The sequence below is a fragment of the Zingiber officinale genome, chromosome 8A, assembly GCF_018446385.1.
Source record: "Zingiber officinale cultivar Zhangliang chromosome 8A, Zo_v1.1, whole genome shotgun sequence".
Classification (NCBI taxonomy): Eukaryota; Viridiplantae; Streptophyta; class Magnoliopsida; order Zingiberales; family Zingiberaceae; genus Zingiber; species Zingiber officinale.
In genome coordinates this window covers 268,360-284,954 of record NC_056000.1, presented here as the reverse complement: position 1 = coordinate 284,954, position 16,595 = coordinate 268,360, and the positions used below count along the sequence as shown (strand labels likewise).

At 38.7% G+C, this 16,595-nt stretch overlaps 1 protein-coding gene across 3 annotated transcripts in view; it reads left to right on the top strand.

The window, feature by feature from the left end:
• Positions 1-3,811: 3,811 nt before the first annotated feature.
• Positions 3,812-16,595, top strand: part of LOC122011717 (chaperone protein DnaJ-like) — a 29,356-nt gene continuing 16,572 nt past the window's right edge. For 2 of the 3 annotated variants that reach the window (XM_042568085.1, XM_042568087.1), the window contains exons 1-2: positions 3,812-4,175; positions 6,957-7,025. In XM_042568085.1, the coding sequence (XP_042424019.1) occupies positions 3,879-4,175; positions 6,957-7,025 (366 nt within the window). In that variant the 5' untranslated portion in view covers positions 3,812-3,878. The remainder of the gene's footprint in view (positions 4,176-6,956; positions 7,026-16,595) is intronic. The other variant, XM_042568086.1, reaches the window with a different exon arrangement.

Sequence of the window (16,595 nt, the reverse complement as noted above, 5' to 3'; positions counted from 1 at the left end):
CTTTGTTCATCAAGCGTTGGTAAGTGGCTCCCGCGTTCTTTAGTCCGAACGGCATCACATTATAGCAGTAGGTGCCGTCGGCCGTAATGAAGCTTACTTTTTCTTGATCTTCCCGGGCGAGCGGCACCTGATGATATCCTTGATAAGCGTCGAGCATGCATATCAACTCGCAGCCGGCCGTAGAGTCCACCAGTTGATCGATCCGGGGCAGGGGATAAAAATCCTTTGGGCATGCCTTGTTAAGATCCCGGGAATCGATGCACACTCTCCACTTATTGCCGGGCTTGGAGACAAGCACCACGTTCGCCAACCAGCTCGGGAATTGGACCTCGCGTATGTGGTCGGCCTCCAGGAGTTTTTCCACCTCCGCTCGGATGATGGCATTCTGTTCGGCGCTGAAATTCCTCTTTCTCTGCTTCACTGGCCGAGCATCCGGTCGGACATGGAGCTCATGCTGCGCTATACTTGGTGAAATTCCGGGCAGCTCATGCGTCGCCCATGGTTTCTCTGGAGGCATTGGATCACTTCCTCCTTCTGGTTAGCCTCCAGATCGGACGCGATGAATGTCGTGGCCTCCGATCGGGTCGGGTGAATTTGCACTTCCTCTTTTTCTTCATAAATCAAAGAGTGTGGCTTTTCAGTGATAGCGTTCACCTCGATCCGGGGCGTCTTCCGAGCAGCATTGGCTTCTACTCGGACCATCTCGACGTAACATCGCCGAGCTGCCAGTTGATCCCCTCGTACTTCTCCCACTTTGTCCTCGACGGGGAACTTGATCTTCTGGTGGAAGGTGGAAACGGCCGCTCGGAATTCACTGAGAGCTGGTCGCCCCAATATGACGTTGTATGCCGACGGAGAATCCACCACGACGAAGTTTGCAGTACGTGTCCTTCTGAGCGGCTCCTCTCCCAGCGATATGACCAGCCGGATCTGTCCGACCGGCTGAACTTCATTGCCCGTAAACCCGTAAAGGGGGGTTGTCATGGGCAGCAGCTCGGCTCGATCAATTTGCAGTCGATCGAATGCCTTTTTAAATATGATATTGACCGAGCTTCCTGTGTCAATAAAAATGCGGTGAATAGTGTAATTGGCTATTACCGCTTTGATGAGAAGAGCGTCGTCGTGGGGGACTTCAACTCCTTCCAAGTCCCTGGGCCCGAAACTGATTTCGGGTCCACTTGCCCGTTCTTGGCTGCAGCCGACCGCATGGATCTGGAGTTGCCGGACGCTCGCCTTCCTTGCTCGGTTAGAGTCGCCTCCGGTCGGCCCGCCAGCAATAATGTTGATCTCTCATCGGGAAGTATTACTCCTATTTTCTTCTTCCCGAGCGGACGGTCGGGGCTGTTCTCTAGACATCCGGAGATTCTCCCGCCTCGGAGAGCGATGCCGCTCGGGAGTCTGTTGTTGTCGCCTGTCAACTTGTGTTCAATCGGCTTCACGAGGCCTCTGTCGCCTGTCGGCTGATGGCGATCGACGACCGCCACTCCGGGGAACGGGATGAGCGATCAAGGGAAAACTTCTACAATCCCTTGTGTTGTGCGTATCCGTCCGGTGGAAGGAGCAGAACATTGAGGTCCATTTCTTCTTTGGCTTGGGCCGAGCGACAGCTACCTCTTGCACGTGGGACCTAGCATGGGGGGAGCGGATTGCTTCAACCCTCGGTCCTCTGGGTGGCTGATGAGCGGCGTGCTACTTTCGCTCAGCAGGGGGAGCCCGCTCGGTTGAAGTTTCTTTTTTCCGGGCCGCTTGGGCTTCTTCCACGTTGATGTATTCTTGGCCCGGTGTAGCATGTGGTCGTAGTCTCGGGGCGGCTTCCGAATGAGCGATCGGAAGAAATCCCCATCCACGAGGCCTTGTGTGAAGGCATTCATCATGGTCTCCGAGGTGGCCGTTGGAATATCCATGGCCACTCTGTTGAACCGCTGGATGTAGGCTCGGAACGATTCGCGGGCTTCCTGTTTGATGGCAAACAGACTAACACTGGTTTTTTGATAGCGCCGACTGCTTGCGAAGTGGTGGAGGAAAGCCGTTCGGAAGTCTTTGAAACTTGAGATGGATCCGTCCGGCAGTCTCCGAAACCACCGTTGAGCCGATCCAGAGAGGGTGGTGAGGAAAACCCGACACTTCACCCCATATGTGTATTGATGCAGGGTTGCCGTGTTATCAAACTTACCCAAATGATCATTCGGATCGGTGGTTCCATTGTATTCGCCGATTGTCGGAAGCACATAGTGCTTGGGCAGAGGGTCTTATAGAATAGCCTCTGAAAATTGGCGATTGATCCGCTCGGGCGATGCGTCCGTTCGGGGGGCTATCCCTTTTTTGTCGTCTCGTCTTGACATTTCATCCGAAGAAGATCCCCGATCTCTATTAGTTGCTACGGCTTCAGGGGTGCGGAATAAGGCCTGATGGAATGCAACTGTGGCTTGCGGTGCTTCCGCTCGGCCGCCTGATGTTGATGTCGCTTGCTGCTCCGCCCGCTCGGCTTGTGACTTTTGTCTCTGTTCCATGAGCTTGGCGGCTCTTGTCTCGATCAAAGCATCGAGCTCCTCTGTGGAGAGCATCACCGAGTGCGGTCGTCCAGCTTCGTCCATTGTTTCCGATCGGATGCAGGAGCGTTCCCACAGACGGCGCCAAATTGATCCTGTCCGAAAGCTGAATCAACGGACGCTGGACACGTGGCGCTCCCCGAGTCACTGACGTGGATCTCCGACCGGTCGTACGGTCCTCCGGCGAACTTGCACAGAAGTCGGGCCGGGAAGGGGTTCCCGGCGGCGACCCTCCGACGCTTAAGTCAGGCAAAGCTCAATAAGAAAGTGGCTCCAAGAATCGTAGAATGCGTACCTCCGGCGAAGGATGAGAGGCTTTATATAGGGCTGTGGAGAAGCGGGTGCACACATACTGAGGTGTACACGTGTCCTCAGCCCATACCCCAGTAAAGGCCTGTCGGTGAGCTTACCTGACCCCATACTGCTACAGTCCAAGCACGTCTTTGATGGGACAGCGGAACCCCCTGTCATAAGGTTTGGAGTATGGCCTAGTCCTAGAGCATGACAACTGTCAGAAGATGTTCCTTGTTCTTCTCTCCCTACTCCATGTCGGGGCGTCCGACCGGCCGACACTCATCTCACGTCCGACCGGCCGGCACTCACATCACGTCCGGCCCTCCATATGCACTAGTATGCTTGGGAGATCCTCGATAATGTGCTATGTGGGGACTGTTCGCAGTATGCTACCTTATTTCTTCGACCGAGCGTGTCATCCGCTCGGCCCTATGATCCTGTTCAGCGAGCGTCGGAACCCCGACTCCAGCCGGGGCACCTTTTGCCATCATTTAGCCACCGGTGGGCCGTCCGGGCGGTCGACCCACCCTTATCCGATCGGCCACCTAGCTCTTTGACTTCCACGTGGCGTTGACCCCCCAGAACGGGAGTCCCCTGTTCTTACCGCCGGATCATGTATATAAATATGAATGTTAGTATAATAATAATAAAATATTAAAATAAAAATAATTTTTTATGAAAAATAATAAAAAAATTTTTTTAATTGAATTATTCGGATTGGTTAGATTTAAAATTTTTAGATTATATTTGAATTCGGATTAAATTTGAATTAATTTTTTTTATAAAATTCTTATTTAAATCCGAGCCAAATCCATCCATGCATTTGAATTGACGCTCCTACTATTTTAGAGGGCACCTGTCTAAAATATAATTTTAGGGCAACTGACCAAGATAAAAATATGGGAGAAATATTTTTCTGCTCTTTCACAATTTGGTCCTACAAAGTCACAGGTGAAACAGAGACCCATTTCGGTAGCTTTCCAATTGACGCCTCGTAGTCCAGTAGCAAAATCCACAGCTCCAGCTCCAGCTCCAATGGCACTCTTCCTCTCCTCCGCCTCCATCCTCGTCGCACCCGCCAAACCCTCTTCCTCTCCCCCTTCCTCGTTCGGTGCCTGCCCCACCGCTCGCTTCCACTCCTCTGCCTTCCTTGCCGACAACCGTTCTCTCTCCCTCCGCCCCTTCCGCCGCAAGAAACCTCGTTGGCGGCGCGGTGCTGATGAGTTCTCTAGCTTCATCAGTGCGTCCACCGATTTCTACTCCACCCTCGGAGTGCCCAAGTCCGCCAGCATCAAGGAGATCAAGGCCGCCTACCGAAGATTGGCTCGCCAGGTACTTCTTTGTCGGTGTGGTTTTTTATGATGGAATATTATATCATCTCTACACTTTGGCGTCTAATTCAGTTGGTGTGACATTGGGCTTCTTGTTAATTGCAATAAGGATTTGGAAAAAAAAATTGATTCTGCTTCGCTATAATTCCTCAAAATCGTTGCTCGCTCAATGTAACTATTGTTATTTGTTTGAAATGTGTACTTCTCCGTGCCATTTATTTGATAGAATCTGAAAATTTATTGTGTCAAAATATTCCAACTGAAGTCAGAGTTTACGAGCAACCTCAGTACGTCGAATAAGAGGATTCCTTGAACGATGACACTTATATCGTTGAGTCGTGTGATCCACAAAGTGTTTGAGATTCATCTAACCCCAAAGTGCTCCACTTCTTATCTCTTTTCTTAGTGAAAATAAACCATGATGATGCACTACTACCAGATTAGCTACTGTTTGCAGTACTTTTGACCGTTGATATTCTAGTAGATGATCTGACATATTTTGGTTTAATCCTGACAATCTGCATTACTCTAACAATCTGCATTACTCTCTTTGTTGTGTCATTTTACCCTGTGTATATTCTTATACCCAGTACAATGATTATCATATGAGAATTGTTTCTGGAGTTATGCCTATTTTTCTCTCAAGTAAAAATTGTCTCTACCTGGGTTGAGTGCCTTGTATTAGTTTAAATGGCTTGATTCATTCAATTTCATCAGTTGATGCATAAGTTTTATTTTACTAAATTAATGAGAACATGACATTTTATTGAAGATTATATGAACTTCAGAAAAATTCAATTTACTCAAAAGAGTCAATCCATATATTACATATAAGCACCAATAATCTTTCTCTTATTCAATTGATCACAACCTTGTCTTTAGTCTTCTGTGGAAGACACCATGAATTTCAGTTACTCTTTTGGGATGCTGACTAATTACATGTTAGCATGCTCACGTAATAACTCTAGTGTAGCATGTGACCCTGGATTTCATCTAGGTAAGTGTTTTTGTACATTAGAGGTTTTCTAAAATCCTAAACCACTTTAAGGACATATCAAATACACATTTTTGTAAGCTTTACAGATGCACACAATAAAAAAAAAAATTGTTGATGCCATTTGCTAGGTTGTTTGGAGAAGTTATTTGATTATGCTTAGCAAAGTTTCAGAAAGCTTATTCTGGCAATGTATTTGGTTGGAAATTTAGGGGTTTGGTTAATCTCATGTGATGGAGCATATAATCAAGAGATAAAAGCTATTCTGATTCCTTTTTACTTTGATGGTCATTACTTTCCATGTAGAAAGCCTATGACAAGCTTAGCCTGTAACCAATTGCCTTTATGCATTTTTTATCCTTGCACCTTTGTTAGTGTTTAGAATCCATCACTGGTCGAAAACTGAAGAACCTCTTACAAGTTACAACGTGAGCCCAAAAGTACACTAGCTATATTCCCCTCATCTCAAAAGTAGTACTCACTAATTCATGGTGGACTTCAACTCATAGTTATGGTACAAGTGAGTTATATCGATATCTATCTAAAGTGTATCCTATAAATGATGGCAGACTGTATGTAGATTCTTTTAGTTGATAAAGTCATCCATACACCACTCGCCTTACTAACATTTTTTCCTCTTTTAATTTTGCTAGTTTTTTGATCCATGACTCCTGGAAACTGTGAAATTTTTTACAAGTTACATCATGAATTCAAAACTGTACTACCTATATTCCCTTCACATTGAAAAAGTACTTGCTGAGCCATGTTGGACTTTAAATCATACCATTGAGTTACAGTGATATCTATTCAAAGTCTAGCTTATAAATTATGTATGACTATTTAGATTGGTTGATTTGTTATAGTCATCCTCACTTAAACACATGATTGCCTTGTTGATACAGATCAAAATCAAATCATACTCAAGGATCCCCATAGGTGATATGGTTCATGTACTAATGTTGTTGTACGACAAAATTGTTAGGATTTGAGCCTGAAGTGGTGTTAGCTATGCACTCAATTAGGTTATTCACTATCTTGGGGTGAATAGCAATTCTTATTATCCGGAATTCCTGTCACTGTAGTAACTACTCAGATTAATGCATTGCGTTAGAAACCTTGGTTTATCATGAATGTACAAGGTGTACTTGACAGATGTCTATGTGATGTAGATGGCTTTAGTAGCTACAACTATGAAAGCATGGTAATTTATTATTTCTTATGTATCTTGGAGAATCTCAAGCTATGTTGACCGAGATATGTGAATCTTTTGGTTCTGCCGCCAATTGACATGCGAGATCCTTGATACGGACAGCTAATGGTTGCAACTTCCTTTGTTGCCTAAACTGAAACCTAGCTTCTCCTCTTCAAAACCCTAGCTTCCTCTTCCTCTCAGGACACTTTCTCTTCCTTATCGCCTACTTCTCGTCTTCCTCTTTCTCCAACATTGGCATTCTTCTTCGTCTTCCTCTGACACCGGCATCTCCTTCTCCTTTAGCACATCTTCAAGTCTTCAACACTTCTCTTCTTCCTCTTCCTCTGACATTGGTGCCTCCTCATCTTCCTTTGTGACACTTCCAACAGTGATATCAGACCATTGACAACACTATCTTGAGCTGACAGGGGAACGAAACTCTGTCCTGGCTGAGATTTCAATTCTTGATCAGCATGATGTTACTTGTGAAGCATCAGGATGAAGAACCTGCTATTAATGAAAATAAAATCACTTGTGAATCCTTTATGCTCCATTCATAACAGTTTACTGATTATTTTTTTTGTTTTCTGTGTTAGTACCACCCTGATGTTAATAAACAACCTGGAGCAACAGAAAAATTCAAAGAGATAAGTACTGCATACGAGGTATATCTTTTACTACTCGGGTTTATATAATTTTGGTATATTCTCTTGTTATTTTTTTTCCCTATATTTGAAACCTTATAATGATCAGTTTTCAACCATGACTACATCCACCCATTGAATTGGTAGAGTCAAGAGGGATAAAATATTGAATATTATTGTTAAAAGCGAATTCTTAGCTCAACCATAACACCCTATAACTAAGAACCCAATGTGCAACAATACCTAATCGGCAGGTAAATTAACTCTATGATTATTAATACTAATTGTAATAGTTAGCATTTCTTCTCAAGATGGAGAATAGGTATTATATACATCTAACTTTATATATAAACTAGAAAAATCTTACAAAAAGAAAAGGAAAGTTTACTAAGATACTTGGACAATTTTAAAGATGTCGAAACAATAATAAAGCTATGGTTAAGAGGCTTGAAGATGCGATACTGTGGATTGATCTTTAAACAGTTTGGCAGTTAGTCTGAAGGTTGATGGCATCTTAAAAAACAGATTTTTAGACAGTTGGTAGTGGCCTTCAAAGGATCAGTATCACAAGTTGTGCTGGCCTTTCAGTAAACAGGAATTTGCAATAATATGCAAGTGCTTCACAATGATCTTTTAGTGATACTGCGCCATCATATTTAACCCATTGCTATAATGAGCTACAATTATATAATTCTTTAACAAAAGTTTGCATGGCTGATGGTAATTGAGAAAAGTTATCTCGCAATACTGAATATATACTTAGGATTCAACAGTTGGCATGAAAAAATAATTTCTAGCTGCATTACATTTCACTATAGCTGATATGATAATTGAAAGCTTTCCTTATACACAATCTATTACTTGATGGATAGTGTGATTTTGTCTTGCTACACAATTAATGAAGAGATCATAGTTCATGCTGAGTTGATATTGAAAGCTTTCCTTATACAGTTTTTCCTAAACTTTTTCTGACATATCCATATTCAAGTCAAGGTTTAAAATTTTGACCCATGCTAAGGTTTCGGTCCTAGATCGGAATGATATGATTTCGGTATCGTGTCGTGCTGATACGGTTTCGGTATTTTTTATTTATATATAGTAATTATAAGATAAATATGTTTATGGTGTATATAAAAATAAGTTGTATAGTGATTTTATATAAGTTCTTAATTATTGAACAACTTAATATTGTTAGAAAAAATAATTAAATATAGTTTTCTTTAATCAATAACTTAAATTAAAATTGATCTATCTATAATAATAAGTATATAATTAATATAAAGATATTACTTTATATATAATAGTTATATAAATTAATATAAAGATATTACTTTATATATAATAATTATATAAATTAACTATTTATTCATTTAATTAATTATTATTTAAATAATATATATTTTAAATAGTAAAAAAATATCAAGTAAAAAAATATAAAATAATAAAAAATTATTAGAATATAAATCTAATTTATTAGAATTTTTAAAGAATTTTAAAAAAATTTTAAATGAAATTTAATATAATACAAAATTTTTAAAAATATATATTAGAATTATTAGATTTTTTAAAAAAAATTTAAATGAAATTTACCTTAGGAATTGTTTATGTTAATTAAATAGAAAATTTAATTTCGATCGGGGAAAGAAACGCCGCGAGGGGTTGTGGCGGATCGCGGGGGAGGGGGGGCACTAGCGGTGTTGGAAGCGTCGCTGAACGCTTCCGATGTTGCCTGAGGTGTCTCGAGGTGCCTTCGGTGCCGTAGGAGGCATCTCACGACGCCTTCGGTGCCGAAGTCATTGTGGGACGCTTCTGGCGCTACCGAAGACATCCCGCGACTCTTCCGACACTGTTTGTTACGCATCTGAGACTGGGACGCCTTCGGTGCCGGTTTTGCCCCTCGACGGAACGGTAAAAATCGTCTGTGCCGTGCGGCACGGAACGACATTTCATTTGCTGATTCAAGTTGTTATGTACTTTTTAACAAACTAGAAACTCTTTATTTTTTGCCATCTATATAAAGTAAAATGTCCAGATAATGCACTATATAGACGTTTCATCAGTGATGAACTAATTGAACTAAATGGACCAAAGATCTATTTATCTAATTCTTAAAAGAAAAAAGAAATCATAATATTTACAACAAAGTTCAATGCATGGCATTTGATCCATTGATTGCAATAGGGAAATAGTCATCAAATTGGTGGTTGCCCGTCCATAATACTGAGGGAGTTGAAGAAAATGGAATACTTGGGGTTGAGTCAGTTGTAAGTGGATGGTTTATCTTTACAATTACAGATTCATCATTGTATTTCAAACTCATTGATTCTAAGTTCAGTAGGGAAGGAACAATAGGCCAATATTTCTCGAGCTTTTAGTTGGAATTTAGCTTTATGTATGACTCATTTTTGAGCAAAGACCAACATGCAACCTTGATTCAATGGGGTTTTAACTCCAAATCATCCCGATGAATTATTGTATCAAGAATTTGTAGGATCGTTCGTTTTTGTCGTTCTTTCGTTTGTTCTATCAAAGTCGTTAGTGGTAGCAGAATATAAAATAAAACAAAGAAGAAAGACATGTGGAATTTTACTTGGTTCCCAACCCCCAGGTCAGTACATCCAAGGCCTATGCGCTCAGCGTGAGTCCACTAGTGATCTCCTTCTCGGAAGCTTTCCGGAGATGGAGAAACTCGTCTTACAGTTTGAATACAAGCAAAAGGATATATTGGAAAATGCACAGCTTGTAAATAAAACAAACAAACTAGTAGTCACGGTCCGGAAGCTCCCGAGTGTCGCGCACCCCTCATGGATCTCTCCTGGTTGTACGAGCAGAGTTTCAGCGGCTCTTCTTTGATCACAGAGAGTATGAGAAGTGGAGAATTGATGTTGAACATAGAGCCTTCGTCTCCTTTTATAGAGTTGGATCAGATTCTTATCTGGATCAACTCTTCTATGGATGAAGTCATATCTAGATCAAGCTTTTTCTCTATCCACATCATCTGGCTTATCATTATCCTCATCCAAATCATAAAGATAAACAAGATCTTTTGCCACAACTCAACAATCTAGACCAAACCCAATCAATCTATCGAACCGTGGTTCAGTCTACTAAACTGGTTTAGCTCCAGTTCGACCCGAGTCAAGTCTGGTTCACCCATTTGTGTTTGTTTAGTCTCTGTTTTTCTTCCAACTCCAGATTCTTGCAAAACAACCATACAAAACATAAATAAGCAACCTAACCTATATCCGTAAGTCTACCTGTGAGCAGAGTTTCGGCGGTTCTTCTTCGAGCACAGAGAGTATGAGAAGTAGAGAATTGATGTTGAACATAGAGCCTTCGTCTCCTTTTATAGAGTTGGATTAGATCTTTATACGGATGAAGTCATATCTGGATCAAGCCTTATCTCTATCCATATCCTCTGACTTATCCTTATCCTCATCCAAATCATAAAGATAAACCAGATCTTTTGCCACATCATCTTCCATGTAAACATTTCTGACAAACAATCGGGATCGAACCTAGGGCTGTAAATGAATCAAGCATTCGTGAACAAGCTTCGTGTTCGGCTTGGTAAGGCTTGTTTATGTTTGTTCAATATACACAAGATTAATTAAATAAACAAGCTTGAACAGCTCGTTAAACTAAACAAACAAGCTTGAACAACTCGTTAAACTAAACAAACAAGCTTGAACACATGTGTTCAGCTTGTTAATGTTCATGAACAATGTTCACGAACCATATTCATTAATAAAACTCTTTTCAATATATTAAATAAATAATAAAATAAAATAAAAAATAAACAAATAAGTTTAAATTATCAAGCTCAATAATTAATCAAACAATTAAAGTTTTCAAATAATCAGACAAGCTTGAATTGAGAGCTCGATAACATCTAAACGAACCAAACTCAAGTCAAGCTTGAATTGAGAGCTCGATAACATCTAAACAAACCAAGCTCAAGCCAAGCTTCAAATAAGTTCAAGCTCATAAAAAATAAACCAAGCCAAGTTTGAACAATCATTTCAAAAGCTTGGTTCATTTTAAGCTCGGCTCGGTTACCCCTTATTAAACAAGCTTGAACGCCTCAAAGCTCGACTCGGCTTGGCTTGTTTACAACCCTAATCGAACCCAGTCGATCTATCGAACCGCTGGTTCGGTCTACTAAACTGGTTTGGGTCCTATTCGACCTAAGTCAAGTCTGGTTCACCCATTTGTGTTTGTCTAGTCTCTGTTTTGCTTTCAGCTCCAGGTTCCTGCAAAACAACGATACAAAACATAAATAAGTAACCTAGTCTATATCTGTAAGTTTACCTGATCTACTAGGATTACCTTTTGCTTAGAGGTCCCTCTTCCAAGTCTACCATCTAAGGGTCAATCCATTAGGATTAAATCGCACTCCTGTAAGTCTACCTTACCTACTAGACTTACCTTTTGCTTGGAGGTCTCTCCTCCAAGTTTACCACCTAAGAATCTATCCCTTAGGATTAAATCACACTCCTATAAGTCTACCTGACCTACTAGGCTTACTTTTTGCTTGAAGATCCTTCCTCCAAGTCTACCACCTAAAGGTCAATCCCTTAGGATCAAGCCATACTCCTATAAGTCTACCCAACCTACTAGGCTTCATGCTTGGCTACATCCAAGATTTTACCACCTAAGGCTTACTTCTTAGGATTTCCACTGTATATGCCTAGTTTTACTCATTAGGACTTCCACTATCTGACTTTACTCACCAAGACTTTTATCTTCTAGCTTCACTCACTAGGACTTTCACCTTCTGACTTAACTCACCAGAGTTTAGCTTCACTCACTAGGACCTAGCTTCACTCATTAGGACTTTCCTGTTGGTACCTCTTTGAGAGCTAGAGGGGGGGGGGGTGAATAGCTCGTCGCGCTTCGATGATATTGGTTTTGCAGCGGATTAAACTCGAAGCACACTCACAATGCTAACAATATGGATTTACTTGATATCCACCTCAAGAAGAGGTGACTAATCCAAGGATCCGGCTCTCACTCACTCACCAGGTGTTTGGTCATCCTTGATCCATCTGGATTTCCACGTGCCTGACTTCACTTATCAGGACTTTCCATCTACCTAGCTCCATTCACTAGGACTTTCACCTAGTTTCACTCACTAGGATTTTCCCATTGCTCGGCTTCACTCATCGGGACTTCCAACTACCTGACTTCACTCACCAGGGCTTTCACCTGACTTCACTCACCAGGGCTTTCACCTGACTTCACTCACCAGAATTTTCTCCTGCCTAGTTTCACTCACTAGGACTTTCTCCTGCTTAGTTTCACTTACTAGGACTTTTCACATTTTGCCAACCTTCCCGTTGGACTTCCTTTTGCCTAACCTCCAGTTAGGACTTCCCAGTCAAGTATCTGGTCACCTTTGACCTGCTTACTTTTCTTCACATCAACCTGGTCAAACCTTGACCAAATAGAAAATTGGACAAACAATCTCCCCAAACGGACGATTGCACTTGCAATCTCTATACATTGTCAAACATCAAAACTCAAATATAAGACTCAAGCTTGACCCAACTCAGACTTAGTCAACTTGGTCAACTTTAACCTAAGAAAATTGCACCAATATTTCCTTTGCCTAACTTTCAGTTAAGACTTCCTCTGCTAGTCATCTGGTCCTGACTAGACTTCTCCTTATTAGTCATCTGGTCAATTTTGACCTGACTAGACTTCACTCACTTCCAAAACATCAAGTTCTGTTTGGATCAACACTTGGTCAATTTGACCATACCTTATTATATTGTCAAACATCGAAACCTTAGAGGTTGATTGCTATTATTTGGTACTTCCTGCACCAACAATCTTCTTTTTTTTTTAATATTTGACAATAATCTTAAGTTAGGCTTGGATCTTAAGGGTTTTATCAATGTGAGAGGGTTACTATATTGTTTAACTTAAGGTCACACTTCCCCTTTGACGGACATCAAAAATGGATAATTTTTTAAGCTTTGCACCAACAATATAAAGGGTAATCTTGGTCAAAATTATTCTCTAATTCCCTTTTTGTTTGAATATATGAATTATTTTTGAACATGTCCTTTGTCCTTTTTTAAATTGTCTTTCGAAATATGTTCAAAAACATTTGTCAACAAATTTTTGAAAAAATATTTTAAGAATTCTGCAAGATGTTTTTTCTTTAATGCAAGATAATTTCAAAAAAAATTTCAAAGCAGTTTTCTAGATTTTCCAAATGAACTTTCAAACTAGTTTTCAAAGATTTACAAAACTAATTTTTGAAATAATTTTAAAAATCATGTTTGATCTTTCAATTAGGACTCCCCCTTAACTTGACACCCTTAGGAATCCTTGTTAAGGACAAGGAAATTGTGTCTTAGGGGTTGATCTAAATCAAAAGAACAAATAAATGTTTTTTAAAAAGTTTTGCACGAAAATTTTCAAAATCTTTTTAAAATATTTTCAGAAATTTTCAAAACATTTTCAAAATTTTTAAAATATTTTCATTAGTTTTCAAAAGTATTTTTCAAAACATTTACAAGATTTTTCAAAGACTAGAGATTTTTCAAAACCTACTTCTTTATTTTCTAAAGCATTTTCAAAACCTTTTCAATTGTTTTCAAAATAATTTTTCAAAATGTTTCAACACTTTCTCCCCTTAATTTGACATGTCCTGGTTATCCTTGTTAACCACAAGGAAATCTACCTAAGTACCTAGGGGACTGGGTTCTAGTGTTGACCTAGAGATTCCATGTAAGTGATGGTCAACCAATTTTCAAAGATATATATTTTGAAAAATATATCTATAAGTACACTCAGTCAAACATGATATTCTTATGAGTTTTGTGAGATGTTTAGTCAATTTTACTTGATTCATTTTGAATTTTGTAGATTGTTTGACCTTGGATCTTTCCCCGGGACCCCACATGGCGGGAGCTTCGTGCATCGGGTTGCCCTTTGTTTGACCTTGTGTTAGATTCAGGTTTAATCGCTAGTTAGTTAAATATATATTTTAAAAATTAGCTTCCAGGCTGTGGCGAGGCATAAGAGTTTTCTTGGGTATCAGAGAAATGACCACTTCTAGATAAAGTTTTTTTAAGAAATTGTACATTTAAATTTACTATTGAAAAACTTTAGTCTAACTTGTCTAGGATGTGGTGAGGTAGCTTCGATTAGTTCCACTTAGCTAAGTAGACCAAGCAGAGTACGCCTTACCCTTCTTAACTTCCTAGACCAAGCTTCCCTAACGTACTTTCATCTTGCCCCCACCCTGATACTATGTTGAATAAGAATTAAATTATTTTTTTTCCTTGGCATATTTTGATTTTTCTTAATTTTATTATTTCATTGAGTAGAATTTTATTCATTAGTTCCATAATTATAAGGTGCATTATTATAATAATTTAATTTTAGAAATTTTAAATTGAGGTTTGACTTATTAAAATTTGTAAATTTATTTTCTTGAATTAAGGTAATTAATTTTTTTCGATTAAATTTTAAATTTTTGTATTTAATTTTTGAATTCATTGTCTCGTAATTAAGTACTTGATGATAATCTTTTATCTTTGGATTTAAGTTTGCATTTAACTTGTTATAATCTATAATTTAATTTTGAATTTTTCGGATTTAATTTTGAATTTTTAGAATTATTTATTATTTTGTAATTAAATAGTACTTTATTATGATTAATTAAGTTTGAAAAAGTTAAATTTGAATTATTATAATTAAAATTTGTAGATTTATTTTCTTGAATTTTGGTTAATATTCATATTTTCAAAATTAATTAAGTTATTTAAATTGCTTTGGTCAATGTTTTGTTTAACCAAATCAAGGTTGTGTCGATTTGATTAAAGTTTTGATTGACTTATCAAAATCTAGATTTATTTTAGAATTTTTCATATTTAATTTTGATTTTATCCTAGTGTTTGAATTTATCTTTAGATTTATATTTTCTTTATCCTTAAGTTTGAATTAATTGAATGGGTAGAATTTATTTTATTTAACATATCATTCTTAATATTTTCATTTTTATTTGTTTTTTATTTTGAATTAATTAAATTTATCAGATTCAATTTTTCTTTTAGTAGAAATCTCCAAATTGATTTTATCCAAATTATCTAAGTTAAATATTTTGTTAAGAAATTTATTAACGTGATCTACGTTGACTTGATCATTTGAATTAATTTGAACTATTTTCAAATTTTGTAACTTTTCATCTTTATTTTTTAAATTAATTAAATTTACATTATTTTCTATTTTTCTAGGATAATAAAAATTATCAAGACTATTTATTTCTAGATGTACAAGAATTGTCATGCATGTTTTCAGAAATATTTAAATTATCATATATATTTTCAGTAAAAGGGGTATTTTGGTAAACTATACTAATATTATTCGTAACCCCTAATTCTGTAGGTTTTTTTGTCATGGACTCGAACTCGGATTTGGAGTTGCGTTTGACTTGATCTTCTAGTTGTGATGGATCCTCGTGAAGTTTGTTCAGCCGGGTCCTAAAGTTGTGGGCATATTTGAACTCTCTAATTCTCCATATAATTTTATTAGACAATAATTCTGAAATTAAATTTATTATCTTTCTGTTTGCTTTCGAATTTTGGATAGATCTCTTCAATGTTATGCCGCAGTCGAAGTCATCCATCATAATGAAACTTTCAATATGTAACCTCCACAACTTGAATCCATCCATATTGTATGGTGGAGGGTCGTCGATGTTTCACCCAAACATTCCCTTGTGCACCATTTGAACTATTACAAAAAAACTTAAATTGATGTTCCAAGACTTTGTCTTAGAGTAAGTAGTGCGGAAGGAATAATAACAAAATAAAATATTGTAATGAAAAATAAAATAAAATAAAATGTTTGATTTAGTGGTTGTACAGAAATCAAGTCCCCCCTTGCTCTGATACCAATTGTAGGATCGATGCTGTCGAGAGGGGGGGTTGAATCTCGATCATTCATTTTTGTCGTTCTTTCGTTTGTTCTATCAAAGTCGTTAATAGCAGCAGAATATAAAATAAAGCAAGGAAGAAAGACACGTAGAATTTTACTTGGTTCCCAACCATAGGGTTAGTACATCCAAGGCCTACGCAACGTGAGTCCACTAGTGGTCTCATTCTCGGAAGCTTTCCGGAGGCGGAGAAACTCATCTTACTATTTGAATACAAGAAAAAGGATATAATAGAAAATGCACAGCTTGTAAATGAAACAAATAAACTCGTGGTCACGGTCCAGAAGCTCCTGAATGTCACACACCCCTCCTGGATCCTCCCCGGTTGTACGAGCAGAGTTTCGACAGTTCTTCTTTGAGCACAGAGAGTATGAGAAGTGGAGAATTGATGTTGAACATAGAGTCTTCGTCTTCTTTTATAAAGTTGGATCAGATCCTTATCTGGATCAACTCTTATTTGAATGAAGTTATATCTGGATCAAGCATTATATCTATCCACATCATCTGGCTTATCCAAATCATAAAGATAAACTAGATCTTTTGCCACATCATCTTCCATGTATGCATTTCTGAGCAATCTAGACCGAACCCAGTCGATCTAAATCGCTGGTTCAGTCTACTAAATATTTTAAGAATTC